The sequence below is a fragment of the Silene latifolia genome, chromosome 1, assembly GCF_048544455.1.
Source record: "Silene latifolia isolate original U9 population chromosome 1, ASM4854445v1, whole genome shotgun sequence".
In the NCBI taxonomy this organism is placed as follows: Eukaryota; Viridiplantae; Streptophyta; class Magnoliopsida; order Caryophyllales; family Caryophyllaceae; genus Silene; species Silene latifolia.
Window position 1 is genome coordinate 155,663,476 of NC_133526.1, and position 25,622 is coordinate 155,689,097.

Sequence of the window (25,622 nt, forward strand, 5' to 3'; positions counted from 1 at the left end):
GATGAAAGTCCTTACCACTCACACCGGCTAACTTTGGTACACTGTTGTTGTATTATAAAACCTACATTAAACACCCTTTGGAAGTTGGAAGGAATTATGTAAACAATAGGTCTTGGTATAGACGGGTGGGGCGAACAGACAGGTAAAAACCTCTAATAAAATGGGTAGGGGGGACAAGGTGGGGCACCCTCATGTGCTTCCCATTTGTGAGGGAAAATGGTATCCGTCTATAGACTCTATACGTATAGACGGATAATACCCGTCTATAATAAGAATTTGTGTTATGTAAATTGCGTTGGATAATTAGGACGATAATAATTGGGTCAGTGAAGACGACATATGTGGCTGTCGTTTTTAATAGTTGGAAGTAAACTCTTCAGATGTGAAATCACATCTCTGTGACTCTGTCACATTTTTCTGGCTTATTATTAATTATTAATAATAATAATAATATTATCTGTAAATTTTTCATCTTTTAATATAAACAGCTCAATCCCTGAAACAAACAATTTTTAGCTAATCAATTTTTCTCATTTCATAATTTCTGACCTTTAATCTTCATTTCATATCTGGGTTTGTCACCAAATTTCAATCTTTCTGAAAATTAGTTTGTAATCTTACAAATTTTGGTATTTTATCACAGTAAATTGTACAATCAAATTCTAAAAAGTGAATAAAAAATTCAACCTTTGATCATCATAAAGTTGTAAACATTTGGAAATTTTGCAAAATAAAAAATAAAAAATTAGAGTTGATTGTAAAATGGAAGCTAGAAAATCAAAGAAAATGAAAGAAAAAAGTGATGAAAATGCACCATTGTTGCCCACAAAACGTGAAGAAGAAGGAGGGTTTGATGAGTTTAATGGGGCTTCGTTTTCTGGGGCAGTGTTTAATTTGTCAACAACAATTGTTGGTGCTGGAATTATGGCATTACCAGCAACAATGAAGGTTTTAGGTCTTGTTTTTGGGATTTTTATGATTGTTTTTATGGCCTTTTTAACTGAGAGATCTATCAATATGTTACTTAAGTTTAGTAGGGCTGGTAAATCTACTTCTTATGGTGGTGTTATGGAGGATTCTTTTGGTAAATTTGGGAGAATTTTGCTCCAACTTAGTGTTTTGGTTAATAATATTGGTGTTCTCATTGTCTATATGATTATTATAGGTATGTCTCTTTTTTTTTTTTACAGTATGTTTTATCTACTCATGTGTTGTGTGTTGGTCTACAACAACAATGACGACAACATTAACCCGTGCCTTAAAAGCTCTCGCAAATTGAAATATTCTTGCTTTTGAGCTTGTGTGTTTTGTGTTATGTTTGAAATGCCCATTTATATGACCTATGTGAAGGGTTTAAGTTGGTCAGCTTTAATGGTGTGTTGTTAGGGCTGAAAATTCCATGTCTATGAAATATGCACCCAACCCTCTCTACCTAAGATAATTAAAAGCTATTTGACTCCAGCGAGTAGGGTTTTGGTTCGAGCGTATTCTATCACGATTCACGACTACTTAAAATCTATATACTAGGCACTCAATAAGAGTGTCTCATGTAGGTAACCTTCCTTTTGACTCTTCACTTCTAGGGAGTAGGGTCATGACCATGTCAAACACGACACTCTTAAGATATGGGTATTGGTAGTTTTGATTCAGATGCTCCTCTTAACAAAGACTGAAGGGGGATCGTTAGGCAGAAATAGAGAGAAATCTCTAAATGTCTCCAACTTGTACTTAAATTTTGGTTTTAAAGATGTTAATCTACCCATATCCTCATTTTGATACGAAGTCTCTTTCTAAAGTTGAGTCATTATGACACTTGTATATGACACATGTACCCAAGTTTGGGTAACAAAGGATACGGGTATATGAGGGACAATGAAGAGTCTGAGCATCATAGGCTCTAAGTGTCATTTAGAAATAGTGTTGTTAGGTCTAAAAAAATATTCAGTTGAGTACTGTGCTCTAAGAATTGCGTATATGATTTTTTTCCAAGGTGATGTGCTATCTGGAACATCTTCCAGTGGAACGCACCATGCCGGTGTTCTGGAAGGTTGGTTTGGAAGTCAGTGGTGGACCGGGAGGCTAATTGTTCTTCTGATCACAACCCTCTTTATTTTTGCTCCACTAGCATGCTTCAAGCGTATTGGTAAGTAGCCAATTTCTTGTGTTCTTTGTTGGTAGGTCAACTTATTATTTGTGGATGGCTTATATTTCATGGCATCATCATACATTCATGGATACATTTGCACCATTGCTAACTGCTGTTGTCTGGTAGATCGGCTTTGTATTGACGTGAAAGGTTGCCAAGTTGAGATGCTTCAGTTACTAACTATTTGTTATAATATTAGATTGAGACCTGTTCAAAATCATTAATAATGTGTGTATTTTTTATCTAGAAGCAGTCAATGTAGGATAGGATTTGGAGCAAGCTCATGTGTGCCATTCAGACTAGTTCACTAGTTATATTGTTGCTTCTCGATTTGTGTTCATAATAGGTCCATACTGATCAGGTGATTGTCCATGTCACAGATTCATTGAGTTATACATCTGCTCTATCGGTTGGGTTGGCTGTAGTGTTTCTTGTGATTATGGTGGGAATTGCAGTTATTAAGCTGTTTAGTGGAACTGTGATGATGCCCCAATTACTCCCGAACATCACGGATTTGACTTCGTTCTGGAAGCTCTTCACTGTTGTACCTGTTCTTGTCACAGCATACATTTGTCACTACAATGGTATGCCTACTGCTATATTTTTTGTCCTTTTCACTTACGAGTTAACTGTCAGGATTTTGAATGTACAAAACTCAAAAATTTTGGGTTGAGAATGTTGAAGTTGTTTCCTTGAGATAGATAATGTTTCCTACTAAGTTTTACATTCTAATGAGTTATGATTTGTACACATCAACATTTTTTTTTATCGAATTTTATTTTCTTATTTAGAGCTAAATAAATGCGCACAAACTAGGGAGAATTCCTTGAACAAAAGGGTGTGTCTTGTATAGGTGTAGGTAGTTGAATTCATGTTGCTGGTCATACACTCATACATGCACATCAAAGTTTGCCATGCAAGGGACATTTCTAAAGGAACATTGCAACAATGTCATGCATCACAAAGTTCCGTTATTATTGGCGGTCTAGTGTCTCTATTGATGGAAAAACTTTTGCTTCTCTCAATAGTTTCTCAGCTGTGGTTGAAATTTTGCAGTACACTCGATCGATAATGAACTTGAGGACTCTACTCAAATTAAAGGAGTTGTTCGCACAGCACTTGGTCTATGTTCATCGGTGTACGTAATGACAAGCTTGTTTGGGTTCCTTCTGTTTGGAGACGGAACTCTAGATGACGTTCTTGCAAACTTTGACACGGACCTTGGAATACCATATGGAAGTGTGCTGAATGATGCCGTTCGTGTCAGCTATGCTGCACATTTGATGCTTGTGTTCCCAATTGTCTTCTACCCACTGAGGCTCAACATTAATGGTCTTTGTTTCCCCTCATCACGTCCTCTGGTTTCTGACAACAAGAGATTTGCTTTGATTACTACTGTGCTTATTTGTCTCATATTCATTGGAGCAACATTCATACCAAGCATCTGGGACGCTTTCCAATTCACGGGAGCAACAGCTGCAGTTTGTCTTGGTTACATCTTTCCCGCTTCTATTACCTTAAGGTACGTCTGTTAGTCTCTCTATTTATGTTTACTATCAACGAACTCCCCTAGGTTGAACTTATAGCCTTGCAAATTTATTTATTTTCTTGGTCTTCATTCTTCTGAATCATATGGTGATCCAGGATGTGTGGGATTTGATTTGACAGAATTACAGTTCCATGCTTTCACAACGATTGTTAGTGGACATGTACTTTTCAGCAGGTTTTATTTTGCATTGGTGGTTTCTGGATTTTCCGATCATATGTTTTGACTCGGCCAAATGCAATTTATTTATGCATACATGATCCGTGGAGTCCACAAATTTTGCAATATTGATTTTTTTTCCCATCTGAAGTTTGAATTTGTAAATATATGTAGGGAATATATGTTGTAGCCTTCGTAAAATTATCCCATGTAATAAGTTTTGCAATAATTTTTTGTTTTTTTGGTTAGAGCTGTGCTGCCAGTTTGTAATTTTTTCGTGTCTAAAGTCTGACTTTTAAAAAACAAATATGCTCTGTAGATGTGGTGTGTGTATGTCTAGCCTTCTTAATGGCTTCTGCATGTTTGTGTTTCTGCTCATCTGCTGGTTCGAGCAATATCATCATAGTTCTAGTAGTAGATCTGTAATCAGTATAACACAACTGCATAAATCATCAAAATCTTTCATTTTTGTGTTCGAGTAAACTCTTGATAATAGGGGCAGTAGTTTAAGTTAGCTATTTATGTCTTGGTCTCGTTTGATTGTCGGAATAACCTGTGTATTAAACCTGGGTTAAATATTGACATACTGACTAAAAGGCCGAATTTGATTCCCAACTTGCATTTGATTCAGGGACCGCTATGGGATTACCACAACAAAAGAGAAATCGTTAGCCATTTTGATGATTGTACTTGCTGTATTCTCAAATGTAGTGGCAGTATATAGCGATGCTTACGCAATGTTCAAGAAGAATACTGGACCCAGTGAAATATGATACTAGCCATTTCGATACCATGTTTCCATGCAAGGCTTAGCTGCTTACAGATTACAGGTTACTCGTCCTGAAGAGAGTGAGAGGCACGAGATGCAATAAAGGCGGCTGTAAAAAGAAACTCTTGATGTATCTTCTGTAATGTATTGATGGGAAATTCACACAATAGATTAGGAGTATTTATGTACAAAGAAAATCTTGCTTTTCCTGTATTTATGTGTACATTTTATTTCATTAAATGTTGGTATAATAATGTAATATTACTTGAAATTTGCCGGAGTATCTCGGAAAATTCACAAAACACGTCCCTTATTTGGATACAGAAAACAGGGGGAAGTGCCAAGGAATATGTAGTAAGATAGTTTTTCTTCAATCGTTATGTTATAGGATATTCAAAAATGTGTCTTTTTACCTCTCTTTCTCCTCAAATCCGATTTGCCAACCAAGCAAGGAAGTTAGTGCTAACTGTAATGTCTTCTAAATAATACTCGAAAAAAAATGACAATCAAACCAAAGTACAGGAATCAGGAATAAAGGTTGGCAGCTAAACAAAATTTTATTAGAAAACAATATATTTGAGCAACAGAAATACAAATACAGGAATGAGGGTTGACAGCTTAACAAACCAATCCTCGAGTAAAGAGCTCGGAATTAGACTGCTGAACTAACCAGTCAGTAACAGTGTAAACTACGGAAACCCCATCGACTGAGTACATTTCTGGCAAAAGTAAAACGTGCCCAATAAATTTTACAGTTTACCTGGCTGTACAAAATCTCAAAATTTGGACATTCTTCAACAATTTATACCCTTCAGCATATTCTCTATCCTGCAAGTAGTGTTTAACCGGCTTCAAGATTCTCATCCAGCTTCAGATCATCACCACTTTCTTCTTCTAGACCTTCAGAATTTCTATTTTCCAGCTCATCTGCTTCCAATAGAACATGACCTGTGGACTTATGGGGAGACTGAACTTCAGGATGAGAATGCTTTTGAGCTGGCGAATTTCTTTCGCCATTGGATCTCGAGCTATCGCAAGAAAGTTCATTAGATGATTTGGGAGGAGATGAGTTACTTTCTGTGGGTTCCATTGCATTCTGAGTCTCATCGTTCACTGTTTTCTCTGAAGATTGTACTTCAATATTTGAAGTCCCTCTAAGAGCAGAGGAACTCTCCCCACTACTTCTACTGCTAACAAGAATACTTGACGTTGAAGTTACCCAACTGAACTGTAGATTTTGCCCATGCCATGATTTACCATTCAAGAAGGCTCTTTCAGCTGCAGGGCGAGTAGCAAAGCTTACCCTAACAGAGCAGTTTCTCATCCCTTCCGAATCAGATAAGTTATTAGGACTTTGTTCCTCATATGAGTCTTCAACCTCCAAATTAGAAATTTCTCCATATAACGAGAAGTGATCCCTCAAAACAGCAACCTAGAAGTCATAAATTTGAAGACGTCAGCACTTTTTTTTTTGGGGGGGGGGGGGGGGGGGGGGGGTTCATTGGAAACTATTAGCCTTACAAAGTACGAGTATTATTTTAGAGACCAAATGACAAATATTAATATTTTATATTTTAAAAATATTCTTAATTTATCTTTGAGCGAAGTCCTAACGAGTTGGTCAGGTTTTGACTCTAAAATAAAAGGTCATTTAGAGTTCGAGTCAATCGGGTCGTAGGTCAAGAGTCTTTGACCCTGAAAACCGGGTGTCTGTACGGATCGGGTCAAGTTTTATCAGGAGGTCTAATGCTGCCCCATCAATTGAAAACGAAACATCCCAAATATTATTATGATTAACTGTGCTCCAGAAAGCAGAAACAAAAGAGAGATTGCATTTACTAATCACCTCCATAAGCATATTCACAACAAAGCCTTCTTTTTACCAATCTTAAATTGCTTCTTATTGCTATAATTTACTCCATCCATCTCATTCATATAGTCCCCATCTGACTAGAGGTCATATTTAAAATTTAGGGCTTGTTTGGGTGGGCGGTTTTGGAGGGAAAGGAAGGGGGCGGAGGCGTACAAAATTCCTTGTTTAAGTGACATCTTGGGTAGGAGGAGGAGGAGGGATTGGCAGGGATCCATTTACCCTTCTCCAAGCCAAACCAAAATCCCTCCACCATACAAAAGATTTGGAGGAAAGTTGTATTCAAACACCACACTCCATTCCTCCTCCCCTTCTCTCTCCACCATACAAAAGATTTGGAGGAAAATTGTATCCAAACACCCACACCCCATTCCCCCTCCCCCTCCCCTTCTCTCCCCTCCCTTACCTTTCTTCCTATCCACCTCCCCTCCCTTTCCCTTCTATTTTGCTATCCAAACAAGCCCTTTGTGATGAAATATCATATTACCTCGACTTTGGGAATCTACCCTGCAGAGATACCCCATTAACATTGCCATTATGTCACTTAACTAGGGATAGTATAAGAAGTTCACTCTTTTATTTAATAGATTTCCAAAGAAGCCAATAATTTTGGGATAGACAAAGGAAATGAGGACAATTAAAATGTGACGGAGGGAGTATTTTATAGGGAATTGTGGGAGTACTCACATTTGTCAACCCGACTGGCAAAGGAGCATGGATTCTAAAAGTTGTCGGCCGATTATCCAACTTATATCTGTTTATATAAGATGGCCTTCCTGAAGTTGCAATGGGATGAATAGGCTGCTGCTTCAAGATTAAAGGGTCCAGAAGTGCGCCAGCAGAATTGACATTAGCTCTATTGGAAGCAAGGTTCTCCATTACTATCTTATCTGCTGTCAGAGCCTTTGGTGATGGCTTAGAGATACCGGCATCTAAAGGCTGTGTGTTTTCTCCCTTTGATGCATTGCTCGGCGTTTCTGATGCTTGTCTCATCTCAGCCAGTTCAGCTGGTACTTCAATTTTGCCTGATGTCTGCAAAATTAAATCATTAATACAAATACTGAACATCTGATCAAAATCCCAGGTCTGGCTTCGTCAATTTTAACCCCACTACTCCACCCCAAAAATGAAAAGAAACATGTACTTCGCAGAAGCAAAGTGCGTATCTATGAGACCATCATCATGTTAGGCCTTATTTGGATGAACAGATTTTGAGGGTTTGGTTAGTATGTTGGGAGGAACGAAATTGAGGGATCCAATTTCTTTCCTAAAAGCCAATTTAAAATCTTTTAGCTTGGGAAAGATTTGGAAGGAGAATGAATCCCTCCCATTACCTCCCCTCTTCCCCCACCTCTCCCCTTCAGCCTCCCTACTCATATCTAAACAATGATTCAGAGTAATAGAAAGAATGAATCCATAAAGTAGACATGATATTGCACATACAAGGAGAGTGGGGAAAAGTGAATATGATAAAATCCTGGTTAAACAAGTTGCCCTCCTCCTACTGTCCAAAACGTAATCAGAAGGGAATAAACATAAACATGCTTGTGCAGGAGTCAATTGCACACAAGCGACATAGCCTTCTATAATTATGGTCAAGGATGGTGTACCACTTCAGGACTATTAGCTATAATGTTAGCTAGCATACAACCAGCGCTCCCTGGTCTAGTTCTACCTTTGATAGATCAATAGTTTTCGGTCCTATTCTACCTTTAACAGCCGTACAGCCCTCTTATCTCATTCTACCTTTATTTCTTTATTGCTTCAGTCCTACCTTTAAGATTCTTTCTCCTCGCCTTTTTTTTAACTAATGCATAGCTCTAGTCCTATATTTAATAGTTCCTTTCTCCCTCAACTTTTCTAACTAATGCATAATTGCATACCATGAATCCGTGACTTAATTATCTGAAAAGAGCATGTCAGCTTTGTTCAGAGGTGGAACCTATATTGTAAAAATCAATTATAATTCAAAAGTTTCAAAACCAAAAAGGCCAACTAACATCAGTTGTTATAACTTACAAAGATTTTCAAAGGTCGTTCCAACCTTTAAACACCCGCTTAAAGTGTTTTGCACAACAGTTTTGACATAGAGTGGCTAGTGACAAATTTGCAAGTTTTTGAAACATGTTCCTGCAGAATACAGACACGATATACCAGATTCCAAGAATTAACTACTTCTCTCTAGTCCCACAAGGTCGATGCCCGAAGAAGTAATATGTCAATACCATTTACCACATTCCAATTTGTTGCGTAATGACAAACATGCAAGATTCTTGGTTGAACTATTTATCAAAGTGGGAAAAAACAAAAGGCTACAGCAACACAAGTGGTGGTTGGACATACGATGTTTAGGAGTAGAAGCTGTACTTACTTGCTTTGTGAGTTTATCTAATTTCTGACGAAATTCGCGTCGCTTCTGCTCCAGCATCTCCTGCTTTTTACGAAGCTGCTCTTTCATAACCTCCAAACTCTCCATCTTTTTCTGTGCTGGGGGAGCCGGTTTGGGGCTGTTCACAAGTTTTAAGTCATTGCTAGCAGTCACACTGCCACCAGGGGGTTTAAGGGTAACCACTTTCGGAGCAGCATGCTGAACATTAATTTTTCCTTTACTAATAACAGCAGGATGGGTTGATCCTGAAGCAGCCATCACATCCTGCGGAGAAATAGATGCATTGTTGGGACTGCTGACATCATTATCAGCAATGCTATCTCTATTTGCCCACCAGAGCTTGATGAAACGGCTACCCATTACAGCATCAGGTGCTTTGAGAGCTTTTTCTGCCTCTTCCCTTTTGGAGAATTGCACAAAAGCACGTTCACTATTGGCCGGGATGTATATATCAATTACTTCTCCAAATTTCCTGAAATGAGAGAGAAGGTTCTCTCTCTTGTTATCTTTCAGTGGAATGCAATTCACAAATAAAGTCCGATGTGCTTTCTGCGATGATTTCCTAACAGTACCTCCTGCATTTTGCAGCTTAGAAGTTGTCATCACTGATTTTGAACCAAAAAGAGCTCCATTATTTTGCTTTCCTACATGGAAATTCCCTTGACCAACACTTGAGGGTTCACAGGTTTCTTTTGCTGGAAACTCTGGAGCCTTTGTCCTTGCATCAAATTTCTCCTTTGGTTCCAGTTTATTCTTTGAATTTCTGAGTCTTCCCCACACGGAAGAACTTGTGCTCTGGGCAGCAGTAAAATCCCCCCTGCTTCTGACTGCATGATCTGAAAGGTCAGCGTCCATAAAGGAAACAGTTTCGTCAAAACCAGATGAATGCAACCCGAGCATTGGGGTGGATGTCTCATGAGCATCATTGTTCCATAGCGGCTGATCAGGGTCATACACGTCAGTTCCACCAGCATTAGTAGCACCAGCTAACACCTCCTCATCCACAGAAGAAATGTCTGTTAGACTATGAGGGCCTCTGCTGTTGATTAAAGAGCTAGAAACATCTGCAGAAGAGATGAATCCATTTCCAGCAGATGGACCCAAGATTTGTGCACTCGGGAGAGAAACAGGGAGATTAAACTGAGACAAGCTCTGCACATTTGGAAGAACCATAAATACATGTGATATATTGTTATTATATTTCCAAGCCACAACTGTTATAAGAAAGAAGCACAGAAGATTAAACTGAGACTGACCAACAGCTGCAAAAACAGAATTATGTAATGAGTTTTATGGAACCAACTTCTTAGGTTATACAGAAAGATATTGCATATGCCTCAGGAATCTAGATATTACCTTATGTTTGAGACGAAGGGTGTCGTGCTAGATACAGTAAGAGTTGCACGTTAGAACAAGATACTGGTATTTCATACCCTTTAATCCCTTATGTCCCAATAAGATAGATCACCTATCCATTTTATTTTGTCCCAAAATGATCAATCCATTTCTAAACTTAGTTGACTAAAATGGTTGAATTATCTTTCCCTTGGATAAAAATAAATTAACTGATTATGGTCGGGCAAATTATTGATGATTTCAAATGACATTTCATGTTACTTAAGACTCCAAAACATGTTGGGACTAAGGTTTTGTTGCTGTCGTAGTCAAACTCAAAGGTGAGGGCGACGTTCCTATTGAATAAAACATATATTTTTCCTGTATCCCTGAAAATGAGTTTGAACCAAAAAGTCATCACTCCTGTTGAGTGGTAGGAGTATTACATTAAATGTATCCCCACATCACGCTAGATGAAAAGATCTACTTAAATAGTACAAAAAAGTTGTTTAAAAAATAAGAAAAATTATGCAAGGTTTAACGGAAAGAAATCTCAAGTAACGTCCCTCCCTCCCAACATTTCCCCTATCAACCGCGACCTCCCTCAATCCCTCCCAACATTTGCCCTATCAACCCCCAACCACAATACACAAAAATAATGCACAGAAATAAGAGCCGAAATGTTTGACACTTCCTAGCAAAGTGCACACCCGTGGGTTAACAGCAAACAAAATCTCCGTACAGGAGATCCGACATTGATAAAGACGCATAGGTGAAACAACAAAAACTATAATTAAGACTCACAAAGAAGACACACGTATTAACAAATATGCAGTATACAAATACAGAATACTTCCCTACAACAGGAGGATATGAATGTCACCTGCACATACCTGAACATCTTCCACAACAATTCGATTGACACCATGCTCCATTGGGCACATATCGCCTCTCAGACAAAATCCACGTTCCTCAAAGTCTCTACATCGTTGGCGTTGGATACCCATGTTCATTGAAGGATTCATCTGTGGTCCAAGGATTCCTTGCAGCCCAAGAGGATTAATCGCATTGATCGAACCATTCGGAATGGTGGGAACTAGTCCAAAGCCACTCCATGACGCGCTTTGTGCATTTGGAACAGGCAACCCTCTTCCACTGAACATAGACGGTGGGATGGAGGCTTGATGAACCATTTGAGAAGCTACATCAATGGACCCAAATCGAGTCTCTCTTTGGAAATATCCACCTCTTCCTCTACCTCTACCATTCCCAGGCTCACCAAATTGACGGGTAAAATTTGTACCAGTAAGTCGCCTCTTAGAGAAGTCCCTATTTAAAGGGTTCTGAGACTGGAAATCACCCTGCCCATTTTGAAATGGTCTGTTGCGCTTTCTATAGGGCTGTGTCAGAGCTTGTTCGAGTGAATCTTTGTCTGATGACTGAGCCTCTGTGTCCCGTCTCCGATGCTTATGATTACGGTCATCATCATCATTATCACTAATTTCCTTCTCATCTGGATCACTGGTACAATCAGGAGGAGAAAGATCAGTCGACTTCAGGGATTGAGTATTCAGCTCCATGCTCATCCCACTTTCAAATATATATCACTTAAGGCACCTCGAATTTATTGCATCTGAAAATTGAAATCTCTGCTATTAGATAGCAAAATTCTACAAAGCACCTACAATGGCACAAAAAAAAAAAAAAGGAAAAAAAAAAATCTATCTAGAACATAGCAAATACTGAAAGCATGTAGAGGTAGTACACAGCCAACACAAAAGAAGGTAAAGCTGATGAAGTATATTTTTCAGTAACATCCTACACAACAACATTACCCCAGTGCCTCAATGGCTCCCACAAATTGCGAGAGCTAAGGGGAGTCGAATGTACGCAGTATTTCCCTTGTGTTGGCAACACAAAGAGGTTGTTTCCGAATGACTCGAGATGAAAACTGCGTCGAGAATTGCATCGAAGGACCGATACTTACAAGAGAAAGAACGCAACCACTTTAGTGAGTCATTTTGATTTATTCAAAACAAATTAACATATAGAAAGCAAAATAAAAGGGTTTTCCTCATGTCTACCCTTGTGTTTCTACCTTTTCTCACTTGTACCCCTGCTTTTTTATTATCCCACTTATGCCCTTGTAGTTTTTCACCTGTCCCAAACGTGACGTTACTGCATTTTTCGGACATTTAAGTTCTGTTAGCTGCTCCCCTCCATTATGACAACACCTTCGTCATCACCTATCACCACCCTCACCCCACTTCAATTCATCTTCTTCAATCAACCTCTAATTTTGAGAGTAACATCTAAATCACCTAGCTCAATTAAAATTATCCCCTTCTCCCCCAATTCCTACCAAGCTAGCCCCAATTTCTTAGCCTTACACCTACACCACCATTGTTCCCACCATTAGACCACTAGCCTATGTTACTTCGACACTTCATATGAGCTCATGTACCCGTGTCCGACACTCGATCCTTGGACAATGGTATGACACTCGGACACTTCATTTTAGACCAAAAACTTCGACATTTTTTTTAAAAAAAGCCGTGTCCGAAAATTGGATACGCACCCGTGTCCGACCCTTCAAGCCACCCTTCAAGCCGAGTCGAAGTAACATAGCCACCAGCACCAAGCACCGATCACCTCACCGCAGTGGCGGATTTCCCTTATCTTGGGCCAGGGCCGCCCCCCAAAGTACTTTTTAGGGTGGTATAATACTATAATCAATGATAATATATCTTTCCCAACGTACTAACTTTAAATACAACACATTTTTAGGATAACTTGAATGGTGATTGAGAAATCAAACAATTTATTCGGCGTAATTGTGAATGACTTATATTAAGTATTTGATAATACTTCTCACAATATCTATGGAAATATATGATGATAAGTTATAATCAGATTTAAGTACAAATTTAAAGGTGTAAGTTTCGTTTTGATGGTTCAACACCTTTTTTGGTTGCTAATATATTTTCTATATTTTATTTATTCGTGTACGAAGTATATTTTTATTGAACTAGTCATTACGATAATGAAGATTGTTAGTTAAATCTTTTCCTTTTTGTTAATATTTTATCTTAGAAGTGTGATTTTTTTTGTGAAGATTTGTTTATATAAGAAGTTATGTTTATAAAGCCTCTCTTTAAATTGTATAAACTGTCGTCTTTTTTTACAAGTAATTGAAGATTCGATTATTTATTTTTCGGCCCCCCTAGAAAATATCTTCAAGATCCGCCATTGCCTCACCGTCACACTTTTGACATCATCATCTACCTTCAAACACTATAACCTAGCTCCACCAAATTTTCCCAACCTTTCTCTAGCCGCCAAACTGATTCGTCACCATTAACAACCCATCAAATGAGATTGAGCACTGTGGTCGGATGTCGTGGCACTCCTAGCTACGAATAGTGGTGCAACCCAACAAGTGGTTTGTTAAGTGAGATCAATCGTAGCGAGGTATTGTAGAGAAGGGTCGTTCTTGTAATTATGGTGGTGTATGAAATGGGTGGAGGCAGGAGTGTTCTAGGTTGTAGATGGTGGTTGTAGGCAGTCCATGGATTGCGCTAGGGTGGCGGGTGCCGGGAAGGGTGTAGTGGGCAGTACTAATGGACCTAAGTGACGGAAAAAGTAGTAAGGCTATGTATGGGAACAAGATAAAAATGCAAGGGTTCAAGTGAGAAAACGTAAAAACATAGGGGTACCCATGAGAAAAACCCAAGAAGTAATGACAACCTTATTCAAAGCAAAGTAACATATTGAATCGACATTGGGTGTCGCCATGTCGGGTGCCTATGCCCAAATTTTACAACTTAAAAGCTGTCCACTTAGAAATAAAGCTTGTCCGTATGGCCACAAACACCTAAAGTTGCTCCAACATTCTCATATAGCAAAAAATCAGAATATCTGTCTGAACAAACATACAAGAATGCAACTTGACTAAAACCAGAAAAGAAGTAAAGGATATCAACCAGTATTGAATGTTGTAGGTGGACACAAAACGCCACATACAATTGAAACAAACATATAGATAAACGAGAAAAAGAGTGCAGTTTCTTATTGTCCAAATACGTAGATTCTAATCCTATGAGACAATAAATCGACGGTTACAGACAATAACTTATCATCATGCATGCTGAGATGAAACATTCTGCTCCTGATTCATTAATAATTTGAAAGAGACCATATAGTAGAAACATGCATACAGACAAAAAAAAGCAGCTAAGGGCATTATCTTATGCAACGACATTGTGACAACTCATAAATTTCACAACTTTCGTATAGACACCTGAACACCTAATCAAATGTCATGACAATTCAACCCACCATGATCCAATTATGGCTGACAATCTGAAATCGCTTTTTAAGTTGAGTAAAACATATCCGTATATCATTTTCAACAACTTCAGAACTGATCTTCTAAACACAAATGAATTATGTGCACTATGCAGTACACAAAATTCAATAGAACCCCGCTAATTAAGCCTTGTCTATTGTGAAGCAATAAGTCAATTTGCTTAAACCTTTTATAAGACTGTAACAAAAAATATAACAAGTAAAGAGAGGAGTCACATCAAACTCAGGATCTTCGCCGTCACTACAGGTGCCTACAAAGAGGCTCCCTCTCTAACAAGGATAAAGGATGGACGAGTGTAGCCATTCTCCCAAACAGTAGAGAAGTTGTTTATGATTGATCAATAACTGAAAAGGGGCGATTATATGCAACTTCATGTAAAGAATAACCACAAAGGGTTTAAGAGAGATTTCGATGTAATCCACCAAATCACGCAGCCAAACAGCAATGCCTAAAGGGATATATAGGAAATGGAGCATCTAACTATCTTGTACTTCCTCTCATTCTTAGAAATCGCTCAATTTCTACTTTCGTCTTATTTTCGATATTGCTCCATTTTACTTTGAGCATGTTATGTGTGACTAAAATTCAATGTTGTGATGGTGAGACCCGCCACCCCACTCACACCCATTTACAATCCTTAACATTTATGCAAACTAAATTGGTCAATTCCAAAGAACTGGAGTGAATATAAAACTAGCCTATTTGAAAAACTTGAGCTTCTTAACATTGAGAGATGGTTCATCGCCACTACAATAAACCTCGAGTCAAAGTTAATAACCCCTCCCACATCCATTAGCATCCTCAAGAACCTTAATATAGAGCATACACTCCTATAATCCATCTATAGAGCATGCACTCCGATAATCCAACAACAAACAAACAGCAATTGATAGAAATGCATACTGCAACGCCTAAGTGAACAGGTTAATGAAAGTCGCTTAAGCGATACTTTACAAAAATTTGCGACGAACTTCTCGAAACTAATTTCTCAAGTAACAACCATTCAAACCTTACCCAACCACCATTACAACGATACATACATGCTGATTACAGCCTAATTAATGCTTCAATTGACGATCACTGTAAAATGGGCGCCCAAAGTTCAAACTCGCATCAGCCACTTAACAAATGATCGTAAATTCCTTCAAAATCGCATAATATAATCGAAACGTACAAAAACACTAAAATCTGACCTAATTATAGGTAAATTACATGAAATAAATCGCAATCAATTTATAATTCAGAGAGAGATAGGTATTTACCAGAAGAATATCGATTGAATAGTGGGAGATTGCATATGATACAAACAGAGTGCGGTGAAAGACGGCGGAATTAGGGTTTGTCGACGGCGAAGAAGGTTGTTTAATTTAATTCAGCCAATGTGGGAGGACCGGGAAATACACGGAGGGTGAATAACCATTTCACATGTCCTCAGTTTTAGAATTGTACGGAGTGTATGTATTCGGCTGGTCTTGCTTATGACGGACTAATCCCGTTACAAGCTTGTGAACTCTCACAAAAACGGAGAGGGGACAAGGTGGGGCGCCCCCATGTGCTTCCCACCTACCTCTAAATGGGCATTTTGTGAGAGAAAACGGTATCCGTCACAAATGTATTTTTCTCCCCATTTTAGGATATACCATGACGTAAATCGATATTTGTGATAGGTTAATGCAAGAGTGGTAATTTATTAGCCAATTTTTTTTTTATTTTTTATTTTTGGAAAGAAACCTCTAAAGAGGGAACGATTTTGAAATAATGCTCAAAAATAAAATAATTGTTGTTTTCGGTCGGTTTTGAAAATAATTGTTGAAATGGTGTCCACGTAGGCTCGGTATTTTCGAGCCTAAGTTAGGATACAAACACGCCAACAGGAATGGCGTGTCTCCTTCAGTAAACACGCCATTAGAGATAGCGTGTTTCTTCAGCGCATTTTTAAACCAAGGTGCAATCCAGTAGCTGGGCTAAATGATAGAAACAAAACACGCCATTAAGATTGGCTTGTCTTCTTTGGACTTAGGTAAACACGCCATTAGAAGTGGCGTGTTTCTTCAGTGCAATTTTTCCACCAAACTGTATGATCTAGTAAAGTGGTTAAAACCAGACACGCCAATACGTATGGTGTGTTTATGGGAAGAGACACGGCAATACGTATGGCGTGTTTCTGCAGTATCTTTTTTTTATTTACAAAGCTGTCCATTTTCACTTCGTCCACATTTAGTTCCATTGTCAAAAGGCACAACCAAACTCAACAATGCAAATTGGACACAAACTATTGCCTATTGAAAATTAAAATAAAGTTTACACACCACATAGTTTAGCACAAGGGGTTTAAAGTTTAAGTTTTCCAACTAAAATGTCAATTACACTAACCGTCTAAAGTGTCAAATACATTAACCGTCTAACTATTACATTAAGTTCTTCAAGTCTTCTTCTTGTTCTTCCCTCGAAAGCGAGTCCAAAACCCATTCCCCTTTGAAGGCTCTGGGGTACCTTGTTCATTGATGGGTGACATGGAAGACATGGAAGGATTAGAGCGTCTAGATCGCCTAGTGTATTGAACCAAAGGGATATCGTCGTCCATATCCATTGAGTTGAGTGACTCTTGAACCATAGGTGAACTTTCTTCCCTTGGTTATTCAGTTGGTTGAAGAAGATGAGAATAGCCTACATATTGAAGATATTGAGAGGAGTAGTCCCGGATGTGCGAAACCATGGAGCGGAAATGAGGAGGCATCTCAAGAGGCATTTGTTGAAGCTCCTTATCACATGTATCTCGGGACGCAAAGGTTAGAATGTTTGCAGGAAAACTACTAGACCATACTCTTCTACCAACTTGCCACGGATTTAACCGAGCCATTTCGTGAGCTACTTTATTAAAATCTCTCCTAACGAAAGACCATTTAACAAAATTAAAGGCATTACTACAATGAAAAATATCGTCTAAAATAAGGTTAAAATTACTACGTCCCTGCAAACCTTGCCTCACTGCATGAATGAGTACTTGACAATCGCTTTCCATGACAACGTCTCTATGGCCTCGTCGCTTCGCCTCCCTTAGCCCCATTAACAGTGCTTCCACTTCTGATTCTTTTAGCTATGTCATCTCTCGTCTTTGAATCGTCATACTCCATAATAGCTCGCCCTCTCCATCACAACACACACTCCCCAGCCTAATTCCTTCATTCTCTCGAACACATGCATCAACATTGATCTTTACCTCCCCTCTACTCGGTTTTACCCACCTCTCCACCCTCTCCTCCCCTATTGGTTGCCCCACAATCTCCTCTCACATACGCCCATAGCTATCCCCTATCTCCTCCTGTAGCCCCTCAATCCTCCTTATCATCATACCTAGACTCCGAAACTCCTCCTAAAAGACCTACTTATTCCGTCTTTTCCATAACACCCAACATCCTATCATAAATGTGACTATTTCTCGTGTGTTGAGCTCCTTCAAAACCTCGCTAATCCACTTTCTAACTCTCCCAAACCTCCCCTCCATCACACTCCCCAACTCCAGCCCGTCCCAAATTCCTCCCAATCCCCTACAATCCCTAATAAGGTGAAGATGTGTTTCCTCCTCCGTAAGACAAATCGAGCATAATCCGTCGATATTGTGGATTCTTTTCATAATATTACCTTTTGTAGCAAGAGCCTCATTACACAGCTGCCACATAAAAACTTTGATTCGAGGCAGCACCGGAGAACTCCAAATTTTATTCCACAGTCGCCGCTTCTCAGCCCTAGATGAGGATGTAGCAATTTCCAGTCCGTCATTTATACTTAGTTGATAAGCCGACTTAACCGAGCAGCACCCATCTTTCTCAAAATCCCAGCACCATGTGTCCCTAGGTCATAAATCACTAATCCGAATATTCAACACACGCTCCTGCTCAAATGGCAAAAATAACTTTTGAATTAAGTGCGTATTCCAGCCATTTCCGCCGCTATCAAAAAGTTCCGCGACCACCATATCCGGGTTAGCATCACCTCTCAGAGAAATGACACGCCTAGTTTGAGTCTTTGGGATCCAGGGATCCTTCCATACCGACGTGCTCAAACCGTCCCCAATCCTACGCCTCGCTCCTTTAAGAATTACCTCTCTAGCCTCCCAGATTCCCCTCCACGTATAACTCGGATTATACCCGAGTTCCGCATCCATAAACGAGCCATTCGGGCAATATTTCCCCCGCAGCAAGCGAGCCATAAGACACTCTCTATTTGTAATCAATCTCCATGCTTGCTTACCTAAAAGCGCCATATTAAATTTATGTAAGTCCCTAAAGCCCAAACCACCATAAGACTTTGGCTCACACAATTTCCTCCAAGCCACCCACGAAATTTTCCTCTTTCCATCCTTAGCACCCCACGAAAACTTCGAAATCATAGATCTTAAACTGTCACAGAAATTATACGGTAACTTGAAAACACTCATTGCGTATGTAGGGATTGATTGGGCTACAACCATTATCAACACTTCCTGATAGGCTATCGCACACCTATGCAAAAATAAATACCCTAGACACAAATGAATGTAGTATGTAGGGGTCGAATCCACATAGAGACGGTAGTTGTTAATTAGTTGTTATGGAATGAATTTTATCAAGGTCGGTTATTATATGTTTGGTTGGTTGGATAATGAAGAAAACAATAATGATAAAGAAATAGTCTAAGGAGGTCGGGTCACACATACAAATTATGTAAATGCTTAAATTAAACATAGGAATTGATGAATCGTTAATTGCTTAGGCTTAGAGACACCCACCTCACGATATTAGTGTCAACTATAGACCGGGTCCTAGAGAAACTCTCGTTTATGACTAGGTCGTCCTACTACACATGCTTAGTCTAATCCGATTTCGTGCCTCTCGATTTATAGAACGAATTAATAAACTTAATCAATGAATAAGGCCTTTAAACAAAGATTAAACGTGACGATACAAACATGTGATAGAAACAATTAAACGATATTATAACATCCTAGTTCAACAATTGCAAGAACTACTTATGCATGGTTTCCCTTATTCCCTAGACAATAGGATTACTTATGCATAATGAAAACTAATCTAATGACATATGAAATGATAAAGATAAACATACTAAGAAATAACAAAATAATACTAGAAATGAAATTACCTTGACAATGGAAATAGAACTTGAATATAGAAGAACAAATACTTGAAATGGAAATTGTAAATGAACTTGTAATATAAATTGAAATTCTTAAGGAAATTGTTTATAACATAAAGGAAATAATAAAGGGAAACCTAATCTAAACTAAACTAAGAACTAAAATAAAAGTATGAAGGTGGTGTAGGAAGTGTGTAAGAGGTGTATAGGAAGTTCCGGATCAACACCCTTTATATAGGGGTGAAGGGAGTAACGTAAACAATCAAGAGGAGGCTAACTCCGATCGTGGGCGCCAACCCCGATCGGGGTCGTGATGTTTCTAGCTTTTCCTCTTTAATCCGTGATTAATTAGCATAAGAATCCAATGTTGATGTTTAATGCCTTGTTTAATCACCCGGTTAAGCTCTTCAATTGGCACCCTAAGCTCACTAAGCATCCAATGTTTCCACCTTAGTTGGACATTAAATCTTGGGCTTGACTTTGCGTAAGACTTTATTTTGCATTTTCATTTTAATCCATATTATTATGCATGCAAATCCATGTAGCACTTTAATGTTGGTCCAACTCATGCTCTATACTTAACTTTGTATACTAGCTCTTGCAAATTTGTTAGAAAGAAGCTCCTAAAAGCTTAAGTTCCTACAAAATGTGACAAATCATGCAAAGACAACTAGAACACAATATTAGCTCATAAAACCACTAGATTAGTGCAAATGACATACAAATTAGAGCTAATGTATATAAAATGGACTTATCAAACTCCCCCAAGCTAAACTCTTGTTTGTCCTCAAGCAAGCACACAACACAATGTATGATAAGGAGAAGGGTACGAACAACAATCATCCCATCCAAATGCAATTCCCATCAAGTAACTTTAGAGTACAATGAATCAAATCTCGAAACAACATGGGCATAGAGAAAATGCAACAACATGGATGAGATTTATATGACGGCATAGCATGAATGACTTTAAATGAACTTTTCGGCCCTTGCATGATCTTTTGACTTTGGACTCTCACGGTACACTCAAGCTCTTTTATATGTGAAAGGATATTTATATGAGTAACACTCACCTATCCTCGACTCATGAGAGTGTGACCGCAATCTAATATGGTAGTCATTTCAAATCACAAGTCAAAAACAATCAAAATGCAAGAATATAAAAGAAGCCAATAGGTAGAAGAAGGCAATATGTAATGGGTAAGAAATGGGAACATATGAATTATGGTATGTGGAGCTAAGTCAAGCTAGCAACAACCAAGTGAAAGGATGCTCAATCTCAAAACTAAACCCAATATTTCAAAACAAATCATAAGAACATTCTCCAAAAGATGATATTAAAACATGAGAATTTCTTATTTCAACTTCTTCTTCTTTTTCTTAATACAATTCATGCTTCTTTTTCTTCTTTTTCATTCATGTGATTTTTTCATTTTTCATTTTTTTTTTCTTTCTTCATTTTTCTCTTCTTTTCTTTTTTCACAACTCTTTTTTTCACTTCTTTTTTTTCATTAACCAATTCCGGAAACTATCAAATCCGGCATAACCAAGCTCACAAGGATAAAAAATTAAGCAAATCCCAAATGAGGACCCTAACACCAAAAACATAGCTACTAGCTTAACAAGGTAGACAAATATGATGTAACTAGATAAGATGTAAAACATGTGTAAGAAGGGGCTAAAAATGGGCAATAATGTCTATGTGAATGGCTTCAAATGCAAGCATGTAATGAAAGTAATGCTCATAAAAGAGATGAAATAAAAACCATTTTTTTGCGTTATTGATATAACACCCACCATAAGGAGACCTACACTAACCTAAGTGAGACCGAAAATGGATGAACCGGTCCAATGAGGTTCTACCTTACCTTCTTGTGGCTTGCCAAAAGTCAAGATCAAGCCTATTTGGTTCAAATTTCTTCTTCCACCACTATGTCAAGACATCCCCATGTATGCAAAACCCGTCAAAAGCGCGACTCATTAGCTTTAAAAAGCTACAATATGGGAAATGCAAAGAAGAAAGACATTATGCGTTAGACAAAAGGGTGGACACAACACACACTTTTTATGAAAATTTTCAATTTTTTCAAAGTTTTAGGTTTATTTATAGATTTCCCCTAACTAGACTCACTAAATCCCTCCCCCAAGCTAGAACAACACATTGTCCTTAATGTGTAAAATAAAGAAGGACACCCAACAAGGGGAGATAGGATGACACATGCGAAAAGAAAAAAAAAAGGACAAGAAAGCATACTAAAGTGTAGAAGCCTCCCCCAAGCTAGCTTGAAAACTGGGTAAGGTCCAATCCAAGTAGCGAAGTACCTGCAAAAGACAAGTTACTACAAACTAAAGCAAACTAAATGTCTTATTGTCCTAACTATTACATTAAAACCAAATGAAATTGCAATTGTCCAAAAACTGTAAATTGTCTTAAAAAGCATAAGTAAAACAATTTTTCCTAAATGAATATCCATCGTCCGTTAAAAAGCATATCAATGCCTTTAGAAGTTGATCATATTCCTGCGTATGAGCAATACACAAGCATATGTAAGCAATTGATAAGATATAGGCATGAAAGATCAAAGGCAAGAATGGATTAATCTTATCAATTTGCCCATGAGAGATTTCAAATAGAACCACCGTACTCCCCTTGTCAGCAAGAGAAGGAGCATCATGCTTAAGACCATAAAAATACCCGTTAATGCACAAATTATAATCATGAATGGTCTCAAATTGGTGGTATAAAAACTCTAAGTGGTAGGACTTATCAAAAATGGGAGTTGCATCCCACTTAACCTTTATATTAGCATCACTAAGTCCTCCATCAACTTCAAATTGGTCAACTACATTCCATGTGGAAGGATTTTCAAAGGTTTCACATGTCTCGGGTAAAACCTCATCTGTTTCACTATGGTTGGGCGCAAGCGTATCCATGGCACGTGTGTCAACTACCTCCTCCACGAAATGGTAAATTGGAAAGACAGTAGGAGGCATTTCAATAATGAAAGTCGGTTCATCATCATCGTCATCCAATAAATCAAAATGGTTAGGGTCAAAAGACTCACATTGGGAGGTTGGGAGAGCATGAGGAGAGGAAATAATCTCACATTGGCTTGCTTCCTTTTGAGAAAATTGTTCCAAACGAGCTTGAAGCACTTTGAGCTCCTCTCGGATACACCACATATCAAATTGGCGCGCTAACTCTCGACATTCGGTAGCCATGGAATCTAAGAAATTCCAAAGTTCCGGCCCAATCATGTTGTAGAGACTCCTATTACTCAACTTTAGAGCCAATCCACGGGTCTTAGAATCCATACCACCAAGTACGAAATGACCCAAGTAATCACCATCAAGGACATGTCCAAGGAAGATGAGACCATCGCAAAAGTTGTAGAATCGGTCAAGATAGTCAGGAAAATGCTCATCTTGGAGTTGTGGGACGAATTCGTAATTCATTATGTAAGGCCAAGCTTTATTACCTACAAAATAGGCACTAAAACTACAAATAAACCGTGATATGATCCCAATGAACAAGTGTTCCTCGAGACAAAATAAAACAATATAAAATTCAACAACTAATTAGCAAACAAAACCATGCTCCCCGGCAACGCGCCAAAATTTGATGGGCTATCGCACACCTATGCAAAAATAATTACCCTAGACACAAATAAATGTCGTATGTAGGGGTCGAATCCGCAGAGAGACGGTAGTTGTTAATTAGTTGTTATGGAATGAATTTTATCAAAGTCGGTTATCATATGTTTGATTGGTTAGATAATGGAAGAAAACAATAATGATAAAGAAATAGTCTAGGGAGGTCGGGTCACACATGCAAATTATATAAATGCTTAAATTAAACATAGGAGTTGATGAATCGTTAATTGCTTAGGCTTAGAGACACCCACCTCATGATATTAGTGTCAACCATAGACCGGGTCCTACAGAAACTCTCGTTTATGACTAGGTCGTCTTACTACACATGCTTAGTCTAATCCGATTCCGTGCCTCTCGACTTATAGAACGAATTAACAAACTTAATCAATGAATAAGGCCTTTAAACAAAGATTAAACGTGACGATACAAACATGTGATAGAAACAATTAAACGATATTATAACATCCTAGTTCAACAATTGCAAGAACTACTTATGCATGGTTTCCCTTATTCCCTATACAATAGAATTACTTATGCATAATGAAAACTAATCTAATGACATATGAAATGATAAAGATAAACATACTAAGAAGTACCAAAATACTACTAGAAATGAAATTACCTTGACAATGGAAATAGAACTTGAATATAGAAGAACAAATACTTGAAATGGAAATTGTAAATGAACTTGTAATATAAATTGAAATGCTTAAGGAAATTGTTTATAACATAAAGGAAATGATAAATTGAAACCTAATCTAAACTAAACTAAGAACTAAAATAAAAGTATGAAGGTGGTGTAGGAAGTGTGTAAGAGGTGTATAGGAAGTTCCGGATCAACACCCTTTATATAGGGGTGAAGGGAGTAACGTAAACAATCAAGAGGAGGCTAACCCCGATCGGGGGAGCCAACTCCGATCGGGGGCGCCAACCCCGATCGGGGTCGTGATATTTCTAACTTTTCCTTTTTAATCCGTGATTAATTAGCATAAGAATCCAATGTTGATGTTTAATGCCTTGTTTAATCACCCGGTTAAGCTCTTCAATTGGCATCCTAAGCCCACTAAGCATCCAATGTTTTCACCTTAGTTGGACTTTAAATCTTGGAGTTGACTTTGCATAAGACTTTATTTTGCATTTTCATTTTAATCCATATCATTATGCATGTAAATCCATGTAGCACTTCAATGTTGGTCCAACTCATGCTCCATACTTAGCCTTGTATACTAGCTCTTGCAAATTTGTTAGAAACAAGCTCCTAAAAGCTTAAGTTCCTACAAAATGTGACAAATCATGCAAAGACAACTAGAACACAATATTAGCTCATAAAACCACTAGATTAGTGCAAATGACATACAAATTAGAGCTAATGTAGGGGGGTCAAAATGTATATAAAATGGACTTATCACTTCCCGTCCCGCTTTTGAGAGTAACAACCCCCGCCATCCTTGCAATTTCTTAGAAAATTTATCCCGAATCATATTAGTTATAGTACTCTTCGACCGACCTACAATTATTGGGACTCCGAAATATCTTTCTTGAGCACCGACCTCACGCCCCCCAAGCAACCCCACAATCTCGACCCTCCTTGCCGCCCTTGTGCATTTACTGAATGATATTGTCGTTTTTTCAAGACTCACCAGCTGCCCAAAATTCTCCTCATATCGTCGAATAACATCTCTCACATAGGTCGCTTCCACTCTATTTGCTCGTACAAAAATAATACTATCATCCGCAAAGAAAAGATGAGAAACCATCGGTGCCTGAGGCGGCACTCGAACCCCATGAATAGATCCAGCCACCATCAACCTCTGTAACTCACCTGATAAGACCACCGCACATAGGATAAATAAATATGGGGATAAGGGATCCCCTTGTCTCAACCCTCGTTGTGGGGAAAAAACCTCTGAAGGGACCCCATTAATAAGAACAGAAAATTACACAGTTGACATACAATGCATAACACGATCCACCCAGCCAGCGTCAAATCCCATCCGTCTCAGCACCTTCTCCAAAACCCCCCATTCTACCCTATCATAAGCCTTCGCCATATCCAACTTAAGCGCCATATTCCCCTCGCCTTGCCTTGAATTTTTCATAATAATGAAATAACTCAAAAGCCACCAACACATTATCCGTTATTAGCCTTCCCGGAGTAAACGCACTCTGATTCTCAGCTACTATATCCCCCTGAAAAACCTTAATTCTATTAGCGAGCACTTTAGACACTAATTTATACACCACATTACAAA

General features: G+C 38.4%; 2 protein-coding genes across 3 annotated transcripts; one reads left to right on the forward strand and one right to left on the reverse strand.

Moving 5' to 3' along the window:
- Nucleotides 1-303: 303 nt before the first annotated feature.
- Nucleotides 304-4,891, forward strand: LOC141610819 (amino acid transporter AVT6A-like). The gene is made up of 5 exons (XM_074429083.1): nucleotides 304-1,165; nucleotides 1,991-2,143; nucleotides 2,527-2,730; nucleotides 3,203-3,668; nucleotides 4,483-4,891. The coding sequence occupies exons 1-5, from the start codon at nucleotides 763-765 to the stop codon at nucleotides 4,622-4,624; spliced, it is 1,368 nt and encodes a 455-aa protein (XP_074285184.1). The 5' UTR covers nucleotides 304-762; the 3' UTR covers nucleotides 4,625-4,891.
- A 264-nt stretch (nucleotides 4,892-5,155) lies between these two features.
- LOC141610829 (zinc finger CCCH domain-containing protein 41) lies at nucleotides 5,156-16,053 on the reverse strand. Of its 2 annotated transcripts, none has more exons than XM_074429092.1 (5): nucleotides 15,846-16,053; nucleotides 11,108-11,847; nucleotides 8,862-10,031; nucleotides 7,178-7,522; nucleotides 5,156-6,052 (listed from the first exon to the last, which is right to left on the reverse strand). In XM_074429092.1, the coding sequence occupies exons 2-5, from the start codon at nucleotides 11,798-11,800 to the stop codon at nucleotides 5,462-5,464; spliced, it is 2,799 nt and encodes a 932-aa protein (XP_074285193.1). In that variant the 5' UTR covers nucleotides 11,801-11,847; nucleotides 15,846-16,053; the 3' UTR covers nucleotides 5,156-5,461. The 2 variants fall into 2 exon arrangements, with proteins under 2 accessions (XP_074285193.1, XP_074285201.1); XM_074429100.1 differs by having other exon boundaries at nucleotides 11,108-11,735; nucleotides 15,846-16,051.
- Between the last annotated feature and the right edge of the window lie 9,569 nt (nucleotides 16,054-25,622).